Source organism: Bufo bufo, chromosome 4, assembly GCF_905171765.1.
Source record: "Bufo bufo chromosome 4, aBufBuf1.1, whole genome shotgun sequence".
Lineage (NCBI taxonomy): Eukaryota > Metazoa > Chordata > Amphibia > Anura > Bufonidae > Bufo > Bufo bufo.
In genome coordinates, this window is record NC_053392.1 from 330,478,443 (window position 1) to 330,498,746 (window position 20,304).

General features: G+C 42.4%; 1 protein-coding gene across 1 annotated transcript in view; it reads left to right on the plus strand.

The window, feature by feature from the left end:
* The window catches only part of LIN28B (lin-28 homolog B), an 83,650-nt gene that overhangs the window by 39,886 nt on the left and 23,460 nt on the right, over nt 1-20,304 (plus strand). The window contains exon 3 of the mRNA XM_040428809.1: nt 4,029-4,213. Coding sequence (XP_040284743.1) covers nt 4,029-4,213 — 185 coding nt within the window. The remainder of the gene's footprint in view (nt 1-4,028; nt 4,214-20,304) is intronic.

Consider the following 20,304-nt stretch of genomic DNA (forward strand, 5'->3'; position numbering starts at 1 on the left):
TCAATTTCTGCATAGACAGGCACATGCACTGCTGAACCAGGGACTAACCTCAGCGGTGACATGCCACCAAGCAGCACATGACCCAGTAGTGATTTGCCACTTGGATTGAAGGTTCAGTAAAGAGAGCCAAGGAGCCAGAACAAAGTGGTGGGGGACAGATTTCTCCCCAGTTACAGCTGACTGGGGAGCAAATAAAAAAAAAATCCTAGACAACCCCTCTAAAAGATGCTGATTCTGTATATTTTAAGATTTTTATTTGCATGCATTTTTGTGCCATATGCTGTATACTGATGGAGTCCTAGGACGACTTCTTCATTTTTATTTTCATTTTTTACAGCAGTAAAATATGAATTTCTAGTCTGTTTTGAAATCCGTATTTCATCCTAGTTTGTTCTGCATCTGTTCTGTTTTTCCTTGTTTTGTGACCATATTACATCCGTATGTCTATCGTATTTCCGGGTCTGAGTTCCAGGTCACCTAGCAACGGTGTGCAAAAAAAAACCTGACTGTATACGGATAGCATTTCTGTGGGACGTCTGTTTTTGAGGACCCATTCACTCGAATAGTAGGAAGGGATCTGCAAACAGAGTCGAATGTCTTTTTTTTTTTTTTCCTTTTTTCTTTTTCTCTTCAATCTGCGGATTGGACACAGATAAACGGTCATGTGCATGAGTCTTTATTATACAGTATTGTATGATGTGAGGACCCCTCTCTATCATCAGCACACTGCAGGGGAATATAATGGAGTGGAAAAAGATTAAAATTAGATTCAGAATCTGCAACTTTTAAAGAGATTTACTGATTATTGTAGTTTGTGGTTTCTCAGAGTTGACAGTCTCTTTAATGGGTGTGTGTCACCAGCAACCTCCCTATCCAGTGGTTTGAAAATAGACATAACTGTAGTTCACACCTGATTAACATCTTCTACCCCCGACCAGTTTTTGCCCTTCTGCCCAGACCATTTTTTGCAAATCTAACGTGTCACTTTATGTGGTAATAACTTAACATCCTTACTTATCCAAGCCATTCTGAGATCTTCTTCATGACCGTAGTAAATTTGAGTCCATAGCCACTGCCTGTCCCAAAAAAAAAAAGTCGCCACCAAAAATATTTTGTTGGACCATTTTTAACTTTGATTACGGCACGCATTCGCTGTGGCATTGTTTCGATAAGCTTCTGCAATGTCACAAGATTTATTTCCATCCAATGTTGCATTCATTTTTCACCAACATCTTGCATTGATGATGGTAGAGTCTGACTGCTGCGCAAAGCCCTCTCCAGCACATCCCAAAGATTCTCAATGGGGTTAAGGTCTGGACACTGTGGTGGCCAATCCATGTGTCTCATGCTCCCTGAACCACTCTTTCACAATTTGAGCCTGATGATTCCTGGCATTGTCATCTTGGAATATGTCCGTGCCATCGGGGAAGAAAAAAATCTACAATAGGCACTAGGCATGATGGGTGCATCACTTCATCTGCCTCTCTTCTTACCCTGAAACGCCCATCACTCTGGAACAGGGTAAATCTGGACTCATCAGACCACATGACCTTCTTCCATTGCTCCAGAGTCCAATCTTTATGCTCCCTAGCAAATTGAAGCCTTTTTTCTGGTTTGCCTCACTGATTAGTGGTTTTCTTACGGCTACACAGCTGTTCAGTCCCAATCCCTTGAGTTCCCTTCGCATTGTGCGTGTGGAAATGCTCTTACTTTCACTATTAAACATAGCCCTGAGTTCTACTGTTTTTCTTCGATTTGATTTCACCAAACGTTTAAGTGATCGCCGATCACGATCATTCAGGATTTTTTTGCCGCCACATTTCTTCCTCGAATATGATGGGTCTTCACTATCCTTCCAGTTTTTAATAATGCGTTGGACAGTTCTTAACCCAATTTTAGTAGTTTCTGCAATCTCCTTAAATGTTTTCTCTGCTTGATTCATGCCAATGATTTGACCCTTCTCAAACAGGCTAACATCTTTTCCACGACCACGAGATGTGTCTTTCGACATGGTTGTTTAAGAAATGAGAAGCAACTCATTGCACCAGTTGGGGTTAAATAACTTATTGCCAGCTGAAAGATAATCGCCCATGCAGTAATTATTCAGTAGGAGGCTCATAACTATTTGCTTAGTTAAATCCAGGTGGCGACTGACTTTTTTTTTGTAATTATTATTTTTGGACAGGCAGTGTATTTCACCTTTATTTATATAAAAAAAAATCAAAACATTTCAATTTATCTGCTTTTAAAACAGATGGTGATACCTCATAAAATATATATTGCAGTACTTTTTTTGTCCTACTCTGGGACTTGAACTTTTGGGGATTTAATCTCCTCTGCAGTATTTTTCATCCGTGTGCAATCTACATTTGGATCCATGTGGTTGTTCTGAAAACTATAGAGCATGTCCTATTGTGGACAAAAGGGATCCTATCTATTGATGGGAGTGAGAAAAATGCGGATTGCTCACATAATGTATTCATATTTTGTAGACCAAAATAGGAACGCATCTATGTGCACGAAGCCTAAAGTGGCGTTGGGAGCCTTCCTTTACTCGCTGCTTGATTAAAAGAAAAGTGGAATATAAAAAAAACTTGCCAGCACTAAATCCTTGGAGGCTTTCAAGCTATATCTAATGGCTAGACTGAATATAGGCTCCACCAGTATGAAGTATAAAGACACCAGAAAAAAATCTGCATAGTCAAAGGGCCAGATTTATCATTGGCTCAAGTCAAAATAATGGAGTGAAAAAGTCGCACATTTTTGCGCAATCGCTAAAACCACGCAAAAATTTGCGACTTATTGGCTCTGCACTATGCTCGCCAGTTTTCTGAAAGTGGACGTGTTTTCTTATGTAAATGAATCTCTAGACAGATTTACTATTGCAACAAATTAAAAAGTCGCAATAAATTGCGCAATTTCACTCCAGTGAGGACCATGCTTATCTTATGCGACTTTTTATTAGAACATGTGACTTTTTCGTAAAGACGTGCCACTTTTGTAAAGCCGCTTACTGAAGGATAAACTGCTACCATCAAACCACATTCATCATTGTATTAAAGGATCATTAATAAATCTGACTTAGCCAAAAGTGACTTTCGACATATGTAAAAGTGGGGTGAGATGTAAGTGTAAAGTCTACGTAATTCAAAAAACGAAAAAGAAAAATTTTGCTTTTCAGGACTTATCTTAGAAAATGACATAGAAAAAACAGGATTTGTTGTTGCAATTAACAGTGCTCTGAAAACCTAATTGTCACCAGATTATATGTACCGTAGTTGCTTTATGAAGAGCGTTCTCTTTTCTCTTTACTGGCTCGCCATCGACATTAAGTTGTAATTGCAGCTCCCCCATCCCATTCACAACTGCTCCTTCCCTTTCAAGTGAATTGGACAGAGAAGCTGTAATTACAGCGAAGAGAATGCGCTGCAGTATCTTCAGACAGCTGATCGGCAGGGGCTGCCGGGAGTCGGACCCCCGCTGATATGATATTGATGATCTATCGGCAATATTTGAAACCGAACAACCACTTTAAAGCAGATCTATCATCTAAAAATGCTGCCCTTTGTAAGTACAGTATATTAAAGGGACAGGTCAGTTCTGTTAGCCAAAAAGGAGCAAAATATTGTCATTTGGCTGCTCTCAGCCTTTCCACGCCCCTGGCGGCGGTGATTGACAGGCTGCTATGTATTATTTTATATACTGTATAGCAGCCTGTGAATAACTGGTATTCCTTAATTGCTCCTTTTAGCTAAAGAGGTCAATATTTTTTCTGCCATTTTGACTAATAGAAGAATAAATCTATTTTTTGTAATATTCTGCCATTGCATCGGACAACATATTTATGTGACAGATGTGCTTTAAACGTCAAAAAAAGGATATCGTGCCCTAATGAAAATCATGGGACTATTTCAGCAGGGAGTTTTTATGGAGCTTGATAGTCAATATAAGCAATGGTAAAAGCAGTGGTCATTCAGAATTTTTTTTATTAATTTTTTTTTATTTCTTTTTGTAATTTTTTTTTGCAGAGCAAACTTTATATGGAAGGTTTTAGAAGTCTTAAAGAAGGAGAGCCAGTTGAATTTACATTTAAGAAATCTTCCAAAGGACTTGAGTCGTTACGAGTAACCGGCCCAGGTGGCAATCCCTGCATAGGAAGTGAAAGAAGAATCAAGGGAAAGATGATTCAGAAACGAAAACCAAAAGGCGATAGGTATGTTGGTTTCATTTCTGATGACTTCCTATTGAGCAGGTCTGGTTGTTGCCATCATAGGGATTACATTACAAACAAATATCCAAATTATTGTGAACCGTACAGTTGTAATTAAAGACATTCCACTGCTTAAAGGGAACCTGTTGCCATGAATATGCAGTGCAGGCAGCATACAGGTGAAACTCGAAAAATTTGAATATTGTGCAAAAGTCCATTTATTTCAGTAATGCAACTTAAAAGGAATTGCATTAATGCAGCTTAAAATTAGAATTTTGTGAAAAGGTTCAATATTCTAGGCTCAAAGTGTCACACTCTAGTCCGCTAACTAATCCATATCCCCTGAGCAAAGGGTACCTCAACATTGTGACTTTGGGGTTTCATAAGCTGTAAGCCATAATAAATGCTTTGAAGGCTTGAAATATCTCGCTTTGCATGTAATGAGTCTATCTCATATGTTAGTTTCACCTTTTAAGTTGCATTACTGAAATAAATGAACTTTGCACGATATTCAAATTTTTCGATTTTCACCTGTGTATGTATAGAACGGGAGCAACTGAGCAGATTGATATATAGTTTAGTTGGAAATTATTCAGGATAAGTTGTACGGTAATTTATTCTATGCCGTTTCTATGCTTAGAAGTCAGGTTGGCTTTCTTACTCAGTGACACTTTGTGTGCACAGAGGAGCACTACCCACATGACTTCTAAGGGTAGAAAGAGCAGAGATTTAAATTAAATTCAGGTTTTGCTGAATCATTTCTGATAAAACTATACACCAACCTGCTCAGCTCCCGTTGCTCCTTAACCTGCCGCCTGCAGATGGCACTCCAATTTCATGATGGGTTCTCTTTAAAAGACGCTGAGGCAGATTTACTATTGAAAATGCTCCAGAAACTGTCGTACAAGATGTTTACAATTTGTTTTATATGCCCTTCTAACTTTTTTTTTTACACGCCTTGTCTGATAAAGGGACGTGGCTTCACGGGAAATGGGATGTGACCTAAATCCACCGCTGTGTGCAAAAAAAAAAATCATAAAAACTTATAGGTGGCATAAGCTTAGATTAGACAGTCTAAAGATGCAACAGCTTTATTAGCCAGCATCAGTCACTGTGATAAATCTACTGTATATCTACACTCTAAGGGTCCGTTCACACATCCGTATATGTTTTGCGGATCCATGGATCTGCAAAACACTGACACCGGCGGGTCCACATTTCCAGATCCGCACATCATGTGGCCCCATTGAAATGAATAGGTCCGGATCCGTTCCGCAACGTCTGCAGACAAGAATAGGACATGTTCTATTTTTTTGCGTTACGTAAGTGCGGATGCGGACAGCACACTGTGCTGTCTGCATCTTTTCCAGCCCTATTGAAATGAATGGGTCCGGATCCGGATCCATTTTGCGGAAGTGTGAATGGACCCTAAATGTGGGCAAACCTTTCAAAGGGGCCGGACCTGTGGAAGGAATCGTACTTGCCCGATCCCCGCTGCCTGGTTCCAGCTGTTTGGTTCGCCTGCTGCTGCTTCAGATCTCCAGTCTCCCCGCGTCAACATCCGGTGTAATGCGGGTCATTTGGGCACTGAAACCAGTAACTGGCCACAGCAGTAACATGCACCCCATGTGTCGCCATGTGACATGAGGCGTGGGAGGACACAGCCAGTCGTTTGCTGCTGTGGCCACGTGCCCTGCATCAATCCTTATGTTAACACTAGAAAACAGGAGATTTGAGGGGGAGCAAAGAAGCTGGACCCTGGAGGCGAGGACATGAAGTATGATACCCTTTGGAGGTCCAGGCCACACTGGGGGGGGTTTCCCTGAAACAAACGCCCCACCACCACCAGTGAACAACATCTTTGAAAAAGGCTGCTTTACTAAATAGTAACAGGAACATACAGTTGTGTTCAAAATAATAGCAGTGTGTTCTAAAAAGTGATTAAAGCTCAAAATCATTCTAATGGCTTTTATTTCCATACACACAAATGCATTGGGAACACTACACATTCTATTCCAAATCAAAACATGAAGAAAAATATATCAAATTTGTTTTGTTCCTTGTATACTTACAGTCCGTGCGGCTCCCGGGGCGCTCCAGAATGACGTCAGAGCGCCCCATGCGCATGGATGACGTGATCCATGCGATCACATGATCCATGCGCTTGGGGCGCCCTGACGTCACTCTGGAGCGCCCGGGGAGCCGCACGGAAGGTAAGTACACTGCTCCCCCGCTCCCCGCTACACTTTACCATGGCTGCCAGGACTTTAGCGTCCCGGCAGCCATGGTAACCATTCAGAAAAAGCTAAATGTCGGGTCCGGCAATGCGCCGAAACAACGTTTAGCTTAAGGCCGGATCCGGATCAATGCCTTTCAATGGGCATTAATTCCGGATGCGGCCTTGCGGCAAGTGTTCCGGATTTTTGGCCGGAGCAGTATTTTCTCCGGCCAAAAAACGTTCCGTTCCGGAACTGAAGACATCCTGATGCATCCTGAACGGATTTCTCTCCATTCAGAATGCATTAGGATAATCCTGATCAGGATTCTTCCGGCATAGAGCACCGACGACGGAACTCTATGCCGGAAGACAAGAACGCAAGTGTGAAAGAGCCCTTAGGCTACTTTCACACCTGCGTTCGGGTGTCCGCTCGTGAGCTCCGTTTGAAGGGGCTCACAAGCGGCCCCGAATGCAGCCGTCCAGCCCTAATGCATTCTCAGTGGACGCGGATCCGCTGAGAATGCATCAGTCTGCCAGCGAGCGGACACCTGAATGCTGCTTGCAGCGTTCGGGTGTCCGCCTGGCCGTGCGGAGGCAAGCGGATTCGTCCAGACTTGCAATGTAAGTCAATGGGGACGGATCCGCTTGAAGATGACACTATATGGCTCAATCTTGAAACGGATCCGCCCCCATTGACTTTCAATGTAAAGTCTGGACGGATCCGCTCAGGCTACTTTCACACTTAGAAATTTTTCTAAGTTATAATGCAGACGGATCCGTTCTGAACGGATGCAAACGTCTGCATTATAGGAGCGGATCCGTCTGATGAAACATCAGACGGACCCGTTCCGAACGCTAGTGTGAAAGTAGCCTTAGACTGTTCAAAATAGCAGTGTTTGTATTCTTCTTTACAAACTCAAACATTCACTAGATAAATTGAAAAATGTTTGAAGATTTTGCTTTCCTTTGAATCACTTAACTAATATTTAGTTGTATAACCACTGTTTCTGAGAACTGCTCGACATCTGTGTTGCATGGAGTCAACCAACTTCTGGCCCCTGTGAACAGGTATTCCAGCCCAGGATGATTGGACTACATTCCACAGTTCTTCTCTTTTTCTTGGTTTTGCCTCAGAAACTGCTTTTTTGATGTCACCCCACAAGTTTTCTATTGGATTACGATCCAGGGCTGGCCACTCCATAACGTCAATCTTGTTGGTCTGGAACCAAGATGTTGCAGGTTTACTGGTGTGTTTGGGGTTGTTGTCTTGTTGGAACACCCATTTCAAGGGCATTTCCTCTTCAAGTATTCTGATGTATTCAAACTGATCCATGATCCCTGGTATGTGATAAATAGGCCCAACACCGTAGTATGAGAAACATCGCCATATCATGATGCTTGCACCACCATGCTTCACTATCTTCACAGTGTACTGTGGCTTGAATTCAGTGTTTGGGGGTCGTCTGACAAACTGTCTCCGGCCACTAGACCCAAAAAGAACAATCTTACTTTCATCAGTCCACAAAATGTCTCTTTAGGCCAGTCAATGTGCTCTTTGGCAAATTGTAACCTCTTCAGCACATGTCTTTTTTTCAACAGTGGGACATTGCGGGGGCTTCTTGCAGATAGCTTGGCTTCACATAGGCATCTTCTAATTGTAACAGTACTCACAGGTAACTTTAGACCTTCTTTAATCTTCCTAGAGCTGATTGTTGGCTGAGTCCTTGCCATTTTGGCTATTCTTTTATCCATTCAAATGGTAGTTTTTCGCTTTCTTCCACGTCTTTTTTGGGTTTTGGTTGCCATTTTAAAGCATTTGCTATCATTTTAGCTGAGCAGCCTATCATTTTCTGCACTTCTTTATATGTTTTCCCCTCTCCAATCAAATTTTTATTCAAGGCACACTGTTCTTCTGAACATTGTCTGTAACGACCCATTTTCCTCAGAATTTCAGAGAGAAATGCACTGTAACCAGCATGCACAACATTTGCTGCCCTCCTTCCTTAAATAAGGGCAGTAATTGGCACCTGTTTTTCAAAGAATGAATGACCTCACTCCACACTGCTATTATTTAGAATATGCCCCTATCAATAAGTGATTGAATTTCAGAGAATCAGCAGCATGCATATCATGACTGTTGGGTTTCTATTACTCTACTACACCTGCTAGTAAATTATTTGCCATGTAGAAATTTCATTTCTACCAAAAACATTGGTGATTGATCAGGTTAGTGATGTCTGACTGCTATTATTTTGAACACAACTGTACATGCAAGTAAGAATTTCAACTCCTTCCTGCTGCCTACTGGTAGCTGTCTTAGCTGCTGATGTCCTGTGTAGCCAGGAGGATGAATATCCATATTTGCCAACTCTTTTGGAACATCCAGGATTCTCTGGTGAAAAAGGCAGACCTTCAGGCACTACCTGGAAAGCAACCTTTCATGAACATTAACTGTATGTGGCGCTGGTGTGCTGCATTATCGGCCGCAGCTCCCAAATGTGCATTGAGGAAATCCTGAAAATGGATGCAGCCTATTTGGAAAAGTTACATGATTTGAGAACTGGATACTCCAATGGTCAAAAAAATAAAATAAAAATCTTCATCCTCTTGGGACACAACTGAAAGGTTGGCGAGCATACATATATCTAGCATCTTAATTTAATGGCAGATCTGCAGATTAACTAGATTGGGATGGTACTGTAAGGCGGTTTCATTTTATGACCCTATTTAAGCCCCTCCTGTGCTGCAAAAAAAGAAAAAAGCTTTAGTTTTAATTAGGGGTGCACCGAAATGAAAATTCTGGACCGAAACCGAAAATTCAGGATGCCCTTGACCGAAAACCGAAACCGAAACTGCCTTTTTGCCCAAATACTTTTAAAATACTTTTTTTTTAATGATTGGCGCTGTTATGGAGAGGGGGATCTGTGGGTGGCGCTGTTATGGAGAGGGGGATCTGTGGGTGGCTCTGTTATAGAGAGGGGGATCTGTGGGTGGCGCTGTTCTGGAGAGGGGGATCTGTGGGTGGCGCTGTTCTGGAGAGGGGGATCTGTGGGTGGCGCTGTTCTGGAGAGGGGGATCTGTGGGTGGCGCTGTTCTGGAGAGGGGGATCTGTGGGTGGCGCTGTTCTGGAGAGGGGGATCTGTGGGTGGCGCTGTTATGGAGAGGGGGATCTGTGGGTGGCGCTGTTATGGAGAGGGGGATCTGTGGGTGGCTCTGTTATGGAGAGGGGGATCTGTGGGTGGCGCTGTTATGGAGGGGGGGGGGAATATGTGCACTGTTATGGGCATAACAGTGCACAGATCCCTTTCCCCATAACAGTGCACAGATCCCCCTCCCCATAGCAGTGCACAGATCCCCCTTCCCATAGCAGTGCACAGATCCCCCCTCCCCATAGCAGTGCACAGATCCCCCCTCCCCATAGCAGTGCCATAGACCGATCCCCCTACCCATAACAGCCCCGGCCCTGCTGCTCACAGCATCACTCACTGCATCTTTATTTTACCTTGCAATCGTGACGCTCCAGTAAGAACTCTGCAGGCAGAGCGGAGGGCGGCGTAACGTCACTTACTCACGTGACGCACCTGCTCCGCCCACTTTATGAATGAAGGAGGCGGAGCAGGCGCGTCACGTGAGTAAGTGACGTTACACCGCTCTGCCTGCAGAGTTCTTACTGGAGCGTCACGATTGTAAGGTAAAATAAAGATGCAGTAAACCGCCCGTCCGCAGATGGTGGGTGACAAATCCTACACCCCATATTTTCGGCCGATATGTAACAATATCGGCCGAAATGGATTAGGTACATTTTCGGCCGATATTTTCGGCTGCCAGAATTTCGATGCACCCCTAGTTTTAATTGAATCTGCTAGCTCCGAAACAACCCCCAAACTAGTGTAAGTGGTGGCGGGTCCGGTTATGTACAGCTACACCATGAATGTGGTGGTGCACATCATTACTTGTGATGAATGGAGTCTTCTCCTGGATTTTCTTGCTGTAAATTCCTCTAATTCATATTTCACATTTTGCACACAGCTAACCTAAAAACACAAAAAAATGCCTGTTATTCCAGTTCTTTTACAACATGCTGAATCAGATCTATTTAGATGGCCTAAAAATTTATGAAAAACACAGGATTGAAGTAAAAACAATGCCCCGTTGAGACTGTTCCTTTTCGTCCTGTGAAACACATTATCTACTGAAATTTTTAGTGCAGCATCTCCAAAAGATTGTATAATGTTGAAGTTGCCAGGCAACCAGAAAATGCGGGTCCTGCATGATCTGCCGTGTCAGGTAGAGCTTTTCAGTTCTCGGTGCTTGTGTTGCTAAGTAACGGGAGGTAATCACAAGGCCCTCAGATAAAATGGATGCTATTGAAAAGGAACAAGACGTTAAACGCCGCGGCCACCAACCAACGGTGACATGTTACAACACTGACTGTATTTTTCTATTGCAGTAGCCATGATTTGTGGTCGAAAACAAAAGCTATTTGTCATTTAGTTGTGCGTTTGATGTGCAATGTTTGTTCAGCACTGTTATAGTACTTCCACAACCTGCATCTACCTCACTCTGTAGTGCTTCTTCTATAACGTGGATTATTTGTCTGGAATTTGTAAATGACGTGTCAGGTGGACACTTCAGCTTCATTGCTCCTTGTCCCAGGTTTGGTGATGTGAAGTCGGGTTAGCACTTGGTTAGGAGCACCGTAGGACAAACCTGCATGGTACATGACCGAGAAACCAGAAATTCTCTTCCTAGTTCACAGCCTGATGGGATAGCATATAAGTGGTTAAAAGAAGACTTTCGGGAAAACTGTCATGCTACTGCCCCCCATTAAAGCAAAAGCCTATTCACGTGCTAGGAAACGGATTCATGATTTGGCATCACAGCCAGGGAGAAAAAAAAGTTCACCTCCCTGGCTGTGATGCTCTCCGCTGCAATTGGATCGTGCTACAGCCAGGAAGAAACAGGGCAGTCTTCTCCTCTCTGTACGATGATATTCATTAGCATATCAGGCGGGAGAATTCAACAGGCGCACAGCGGGGGAACGGGGACGGACAGACACGCTAGTAAGCGATATTACATCCCTGTACACAACCCCCTACTTATTTCATAATGTCTGGACCCATGAAAGGTCCTCTTTAAAAAACTGAGTGGACATTCCTCAAATGCCAAAGTTTTTATTTTCTGTGAGTGAAATGGAGTAAATGCGACACTAGCACAATGTGCTGGAAGAACAGCACATCGTACATGGAATGTTAAAGCTATATAGTACATGGGACCAAATGCCCAATCGATATAAAGCCAACATGTTTACTTACTTTTTTCCTGCCTATTTCATATTATTAAGTAAACATGTTGGCTTTATATTGATTGGGCATTTGGTCCCATGTACTATATAGCTTTAACATTCCATGTACGATGTGCTGTTCTTCCAGCACATTGTGCTAGTGTCGCATTTACTCCATTTCACTCACAGAAAATAAAAACTTTGGCATTTGAGGAATGTCCACTCAGTTTTTTAAAGAGGACCTTTCATGGGTCCAGACATTATGAAATAAGTAGGGGGTTGTGTACAGGGATGTAATATCGCTTACTAGCGTGTCTGTCCGTCTCCGTTCCCCCGCTGTGCGCCTGTTGAATTCTCCCGCCTGATATGCTAATGAATATCATCGTACAAAGAGGAGGAGACTGCCCTGTTTCTTACTGGCTGTAGCGCGATCCAATCACAGCGGAGAGCATCACAGCCAGGGAGGTGAACTTTTTTTTTTCTCCCTGGCTGTGATGCTCTCCGCTGTGATTGGACCACGCTACAGCCAGTAAGAAACAGGGCAGTCTCCTCCTCTCTGTACCGATGATATTCATTAGCATATCAGGCGGGAGAATTCAACAGGCGCACAGCGGGGGGACGGACAGACACGCTAGTAAGCGATATTACATCCCTGCACTATGCCCTACACAACCCCCTACTTATTTCATAATGTCTAGACCCATGAAAGGTCCTCTTTAATGCTTGATCCCCCTTTGCTTTCAGATTCTATTTAGAAGAAATGCATTATCTATATATGGTTTAAAATGTATCTTTTTATTTGGATTATCTGCTCCGCATGTAGCCTTATAGAGGCAGTTGTGTCAAAGGGGCAACCATCTGCAAACCAATAGGTGTAGCTAAGATGTTTAATAGCTGTCTAATAAATACAAATTATTCCAGCTCCTACTGTAACACCCCAAATCGGAGAAACCTCCAGTCCTGGCTGTTTAGACTGTTAGATGTTGGGTTCGATCAATGGCAGCCTCTACATCCAAGGTTTCAACTTTGTCGGACAATTTGCACTTGCCAACACAATTGTGGGTCATCAATATGGCAGCCGGGGACCTAACGAAGGCTGCCAGAGGAATCTGCTTATTAGGCAGTGCTAGAGAATTTTGTGGGAAATTAGTTAAATGTATAATAAGTACACCAAAATGATAAAAATAACACCTTTCCTGCAAGCCCCCTTAAGGCTACATCGACTAAAAAATATAAAAAAGTATGGCTCTTGAAATGCAGCGACACAGAATTGACTTCTTTCCATAAAACATGGTTTTATTGGGTAAAAGTACTAAAACCTTAAAAAATATACATATTGAACCCGTGAACATGATATTTTACTGCATGGTGAAAAGAAAAAAAAAAAACACAGTAAAAACAATAGCTACATCCATAGCAGGGAAATCCTTTCTATGCAGTATGAGACGGGAGAGTGTGAAGGATGACAAAATGAAATAATTTGTGGGGGGGACATTTTAAGCAATTTTTTTTTCTATATTTGCATATGTATATCGGATCAGGTATGTGGGTAGTAAGAACGTGAATGGGCATCCCTCCTACCATGTGTCATTTTACTAGCTATAGGTGTGTGTGCATATATGGTATTAGTTGGTGACATGGAATGGCTAGTTATGAATTACAAGACTTTCATATATTGCTATTATATGCTGCTTTCATTTAGTATTTTTACATAAACCAAGGCTTTATTCACATTTCCTTGGTCAGGGTTTTGTTAGCACGCTGCATGAACCCTGGTCTGCTTGTCTTTTAATTGTCTTAGCGTTGCCTAGCGTTCAGTAAAGCGTTGTGATCTTCTGGTGTGCATGCTTGCTTCGTGTGCCTTTTTGTTTGATATTTAGCATGCTGCACTATTCAGTCCTGCATTGTAAGAAAATGCACTGCTGTATCCTGTAAGTCAGTGGAATCAGGATTGCCAACCAGAATTTTTCTTTTTTCTGGACAACTCATCCCAAAATCACTGACATCCCACATGTTTTACAGACAATTTGGAAAACCATAATGAATGATAAAATTTAGAAGTAATCCATGTCTACAGCTCAATATACTGATAAGAACTCATTACCAGCATTTACTGTGAGCTGTAATTTGATAATTACCACCAAAATAATCTAGGCGGGTACCACCACTCAAAATAAAAAAACGAATCGTATTTATTTTCAAAGTCACCTATTTTTATGAACTGTCCAGAAATTTCTGGACGGTTGGCAACCCTGAATGGGATCCATTAAAATGGTAAAAAAAAAAAAAAAAAAAAAGTCATAACTGATTCCCCAGGGACTTGACATGAATCATGTTAGAACAGTAGCTATGATGCCAACAGAGCCCAAATAAAAGGTGTATCCTAGCCCAGTTACGGTTCTGGCGGGGGTTAGCCTATGTAGTATTTGACAATTCAGAAAAAGTATTAATACTGTATCTTAAATTTTTCTAGTCCTGGTAGAAAAATGGACAATCTGCAGTTACTCTGCTGTGTGAGCGGTTCTAACCACTGTATATGTGTGTGTGTGTGTGTGTAATAAATAAATATATATATATATATATATATATATATATATATATATATATACGCACATAGATGTCTACATGGCCATTTCTGCATCCCACCAGATATCTAGTTCATTCAGGAAGAGGACTGAAGTGTAAACTCACATTGACATTAAAGTATGCTCAATAACGGACACATTTTAGCCAGTTCAGCGGTGGAGCCGTGTGTTCATTCTAACCCTTTCTCTTACGCTCCTGAATGAATTCAGATCTGTCCACTTGTTGGCCCTCAGCAGAACCTAATGCGGTGACAAGGCTTCTCCAAACGTTTTGAGGCCATTTGTTTTTCAGCGCTGACAGTTTCAGTTGATGAAAACAGCATCTGCTTCGCTCCTTGAAGATGCTGCTCATGCATTGTTTGCAGATGCAAATGATTCATTGGAGAAAATGGCCAGAGCTCCATATTTCATTGAATAGCGTTAAAATGAAGACTGCTGTGACAGATGCGCTGCCTGTTAGGAGTTAAATGTGCACAATGAGTGCGGAATCTAGTGCATACTGAAAGGAGATGCACGTGCGTAGTTGGAAAACAAAGCTGAGAGGACGTTCAGATAAAATGTGATATTTATTGTACAGTTTATCTGGTTTTGGGACCTTAGATTGTGAGCCCCATTGGGGACAGTGTGATGCTAAAGTATGTAAAGCGCTATATAAGTGCATAAAATAAATTCTATGCAGGAGGAAAAAAAAAAGCCTGCCTTGCGTTTGCAGTGGAAATAAAAGCCAAGTCATCGGGCACTTTCTTTTTGAAGCATTGCATATCTGTTATACAGTAGTTGCTTTGACAACAGCTTCCAAGTTAATAGGCGATCCGCCAGACTATTGTAGCCAGCACAGCAAAGACGTGAAATCGTCTTCACTATCGTTTTGCTGCCAAGATATCCATGGTGGCGGGAATGCTGATGTATATGCTGTCATGAAGGTAATATTATACCGTTACACTGGGCTTGGTACCAATGTGAATCGTTTCCCTTTTCTAAGTAGTCTTGTGTAGGCCGTCTTTGTAGTCTTGCCAGCACACTTTTTTTATATTGTTTGCTAGTGTTATTGTGATGCTCGGAAGCTTCTGATTTGTCTTTTCCCCCCTTTCTGTATAAGGTGTCAGTTTACTGCACTAGCGCCATATATTGAACAAGCTTTGCAGTTTCTGATGCTCTGATTTTAATACTTTGTTCCCCAGAAATACAATGCGTTAATCTCCAGGGTACGTTTTTACCTCTATGTGAGCAATGTTTTAGAACCTTTTAAATATAAGCTTGTTTGGCGGTGAAGAATTCCTTCAGGCAGAAGTTGATGGTCTCAGTCTTTTGAGGCCTGTCTCTTTCTAACCCCTGACCTTTGTTCTTATAAAGTCAACATCCGAGGGCAGGAGATTAAGGCATTTTAAAGACTAGAGTGGGAAGTGAAACGGAAAAATGAGCTTGCATATTTAGGGGGCAAACATCAAAGTCCAAAAAATGTGCTTGTTGCGAGTCCTGTCGGAGCTTAATATAGTTTATTTTCTGTTCACTTCAAGGTGGATAACTCTTTTAAAAAGAGATGTATGATAATGAAAGAAACCTTGTGGACATTAATGATTACTGAGAAATGTATTTTTTTTTTTTATTGAGTAACTTGTTTTTTTGCATTCTGTGCAAGGTTTACTCTTATTTCTATTTTCCCTATGCAGATACCGTATGTGGTATTACACCGTCAAGTGACATTTGTTTTATGATTAGAAGCAGGTCTGAGAAAATCCTATTAAAGGGGATCTACAGGCTGCAGATCCAGTCCTCAGGATAGGCCATCAATTTCAGATCAGTGGGGTCGAACCTCCTCCACCCCCATCCCAAGGTACGCCGTATTGGGTACAGACGGAAGCAGAAGGCTCCCTCTAGAACGCCCTAGTAGGGTCTTGAGACAACCCCTTCCTTAGCATTTTATAATATCTTAACACATTGGGGCATTTCCTTTCCTCTTTAGGCTACATTCACACGACCTTATCTGTTTTGCGGTCCGCGAAACACTGATCCTCAAAAAAATACGGATGACGTTGGTTTGGCATCCGTATTGCTTCTGTTTTTTGCAGATCCATTGAAACAATGCCTATCCTTGTCTGTAAAACGGACAAGAATAGGACATGTTCTATCTTTTTTGTGCAACGGGCATACGGTGTGCTGACCACATTTTTTGCGGACCCATTGAAATGAATGGGTCTGCATCCTATCTGGAGAAAAAAACGAACGGACACTGAAACAAAATACGTTTGTGTGCATGAGGGCTTAGCCTGTGGAATAGTGATTGTCCCGTGCCTTGGTAATCCACAATGGTTATTAGTCCATGATTACACATAGTATAGGGACAGTCTCTAAGGTATATCCAGTTCGGTTCACATGCTGATCAAGGAATATTTCATACATTTGTATATCGATATATAAAACTTTGGGGGAAGGGGATTGTGTTTTAGAGAATGCAGACAAATATACACCCATGTTGCTGGTTGCTTTAGCACTCGGCACTGGAGAGAGAGAGCGGTTTAGACAGCATACTATATTATGAGGGAATGCCGTATTTATTAGGCCATGTGCTATATAGATTTTGTTCTTGTAGTATGGTCTTCCTCTAGCTATATAGTGGTAATGATCGGTAGATTTAAATTGTCGCTTAACCCACCCATTTCAGTTGCATTCTGAAAGAGCCCAGTAAACCAAGGTCAGCAGCAGCGTGACACTATCCTGTGTATGTGAAACAGCCATTCAATCAGATCATTTTAAAGTATTCGTATTATATTTAATATTATTATTATTATTATTATTAAGATCTCCCAGAATGGTGCACGTAAAGGTGAAATAATAGTTTCAAATTCATAACGGAAATATTTAGTTTAAATTTATCATTTAGGTTTTGTTATACTGAATGTCTATGATATTGCAGGGAAACAAAGGTTTGCCTGACTGGAAGTAATGAGTAGTAGCAGTAGCTAAAATTAACTTGAATTCTTTCTGCCCTTCCCCCTCTTACATCAGTTTAAGATGCCACCAAGCATGACCTTAGGCAGCCTTTCTGGATTCTTCATTCAGGTTTCTTCTTTAAATGTTTAAATTACCAGCCTCCATCACAACTGCACAGAGAAATGCAGGTATTTCTGAAGCTATCAAAAATACATATTTTTTTCAGTATGGCAAAATGGAAGCTCATGTTATAAATGTATGCCTCCAATAAACAACGTTTTTCTGGAAAACTGGATTGTGTGCCCAACAGAATTGTCAGTTCAGCTGCAGCCTGTTACTGAAGCATTAACTCCTGAAACCAAATCTGTGGAAAGTATAAAAGATGGCTCATGTATCCCTCCTACTGTGATATGAAAGCCCAGCATCTAAGCATGCTTCTGAATAGTCCAGCTTTATCCTAACTTAAAGGGGTTATCCAAGATCTAGAATGCCCCTCACAGAGGTTGTACTTGCCTTGCTCCCCAGCACCCGCGTTGCGTCTCATACCGGCACGGGTGCCACTGCATCTCCCCATCACGCAGATGAAAACACATATGGGGGGAGGGACAGGGGATGGGACTAGCCAATAGCAGACCGCAACAGGAACTAGCTTCCCTAGTATCCTAGGTGACGCTAGGAGGCTTGTTCCTGTCGCCTGCTATTGGCTGTCAATAAATTTGACGGGGAGATGCAGTGGCGGCCGTGCCGGGGAGCGAGGTAAATACAACCGGGCATATGGGGGGCATTATAGAACTTGGATAACCCCTTTAAAGTGACTGTCCACATTTCAAAGAAGGGAGTGTCCAGCTGATCATTATTTTTTATTATTATTTTTTTTAAGCATCAGAATGGCATAGAAAACAAAACAAAAGAAGTGATACTAGCCTCCACTAGTTTCCCCCACCAGGGCACCATCTCAACACACAGGGAATGCCCACGAAGCCAGTCACTGGCAGGGGTGGGTCACTAGTGCACCAAACAATTGGCTGAGAAGGCAAAGCGCTGTCAGAGCTTCCTCCTGTAGAGCAAGAGAAAGCGCCAAGCACTGGAGCTATTACTTACAGCTCGGTCTTAAAGGAAATCTGTCACCAGGATAATTTCTATTGAAGTAAAGCCATGGCCTAATAGCACTTAGTACCTTATTTCCAGATGTGCCTTTGTTCCAGCAATAGATGTTTTTATACTCTGAAAATCCAGTTTATTCGGTATGCAAATGAGCCAGTAAGGTGCCCAGAGGGGCGTCACTCTTGCAGGAAGGAGCCCAGACACGCCCCTGCCACAATGTGTCCACCCACCCCTCACCCTTCCTACATCACATCCAAGCCATAACTCTGCCCCCCTTTCCCTGCTCCCAGCATGAGGGTGGACTTGGGCACTAGCAGGGGGCGTGCCTGGGCTTCTTCCTGCAAGAGTGACGCCCCTCTGGGCACCTTACTGGCTCATTTGCATACCAAATAAACTGGATTTTCAGAGGATAGAAAACATCTATTGCTGGAACAAAGGCACATCTGGAAATAAGGTACTTAGTGCTATTAGGCCATGGCTTTACTTCAATAGCAATTATCCTGGTGACAGATTTCCTTTAAAGGGGTTTTATATTGATGACCTATCCTCAGGATAGATTAAAAAAATCTGATCCGCTGGTTGAAGAGGAGGCGGTGCTCCATGCGCGCGCTATTAACGCTTTATTACACTGTGCGTTGTCAAAGTTTCGGTGGTGCAGTGTAATGACAAGTACTCTCTGTTCACTTGAATGGAGACGCCATTACTACAGGGGAGACGATGGACAGTGTAATGAACAGGTAGCATCACTCGCATGGAGCGTTTCCTCCTCATCAAACAGCTGATTGGCAAGGGTGCAGGGTGTTGGATCCTGAGGATAGGTCACCAATGGAGTTGATTGACGTTCTTCAAAATTTGATTCGGCTGTTTTGCAGAATTTTACAAAAAAAAGTAGCTTTGTGACAATTTACTTAATCATGAAGTGCATATTTCTCTTAAGTAGTGGGGGCAAAGACAGGGAACGGTGATTGCGTGGACATCCATGCCCCCTTCATTGAACCCCTCAAATGCCACATTCATTGCTGATCGTGGCATCTGAGATCAATATTAAAGCATTTTAGGGATTGCTCCTAAAAATATTTTTCGCGTGATCTTCAAGCAAGATGGCTGTGGCGGCCTCTCTGTGCTCAAATGGATGAGGTAAGTATAATTATTTTTATTTTTTTACAGCCATTTCAGGGAAAATCAATTAATTAGCATGAGGAAATTAGGCTTTGCAGCTAATCGAATTTTTCATGAAATTCAGATCCGAGTCCAGGACCAGCAGTGCCTTCTATCAAAAATTTGTGAGTTGTCATTTTGGGAATAAAGGGTTTGTCTCGTTAGGACAACCTCTGTTAATATGCCTAATTATGGCATATGAATGTCATTAGAGAGGCGCGCTGCTGGATCTGGCATGTCCATGAATTACATGGCCGTATGTTTCCGTTGCAGCTGCCACTGTATGGGTCATGTGTGGCTGCCTACAGCTGCCCCTGGCATTAGTTTTGAGCTGATTACTGCACAGTCTTCTTTTTTAACTCCTTTATGCAAATGTTAATTGCAGTGCTCTTACCAAACAGGACATGAGTACATCCAGTGGATGGCATTGGGCACAGAAGATGTGCCCATGTCATCAGCCGACATCACTGGCTTGGGGCAGATATGCCTCAGTTATGGGTTTTAGGCTAGGTCTACACTACGACATCCGCACCAGTGTCGCGCAACAAACAATTTTTATAATGATAGTCTATGGTGTCGCACTGCGACTTCGAGATGGATTTTTCTACGACTTTCATGTCGCACTGTAACACCATTGACTACAGTTATAAAAATTGTCGCGCGACAAATGTTGCAGTGTAGTTGTGCCCTATCTGTTGCGCGCCTTATTGTCGACGTGTAGACCTAGCCTTAATGGCAGTTGGGTCCAGAGAAAACCTCCTCGGGTCTATCAGAGGCATCTGCCTTTTAAGTCATGCAAGCAGCGTCTGCCTAT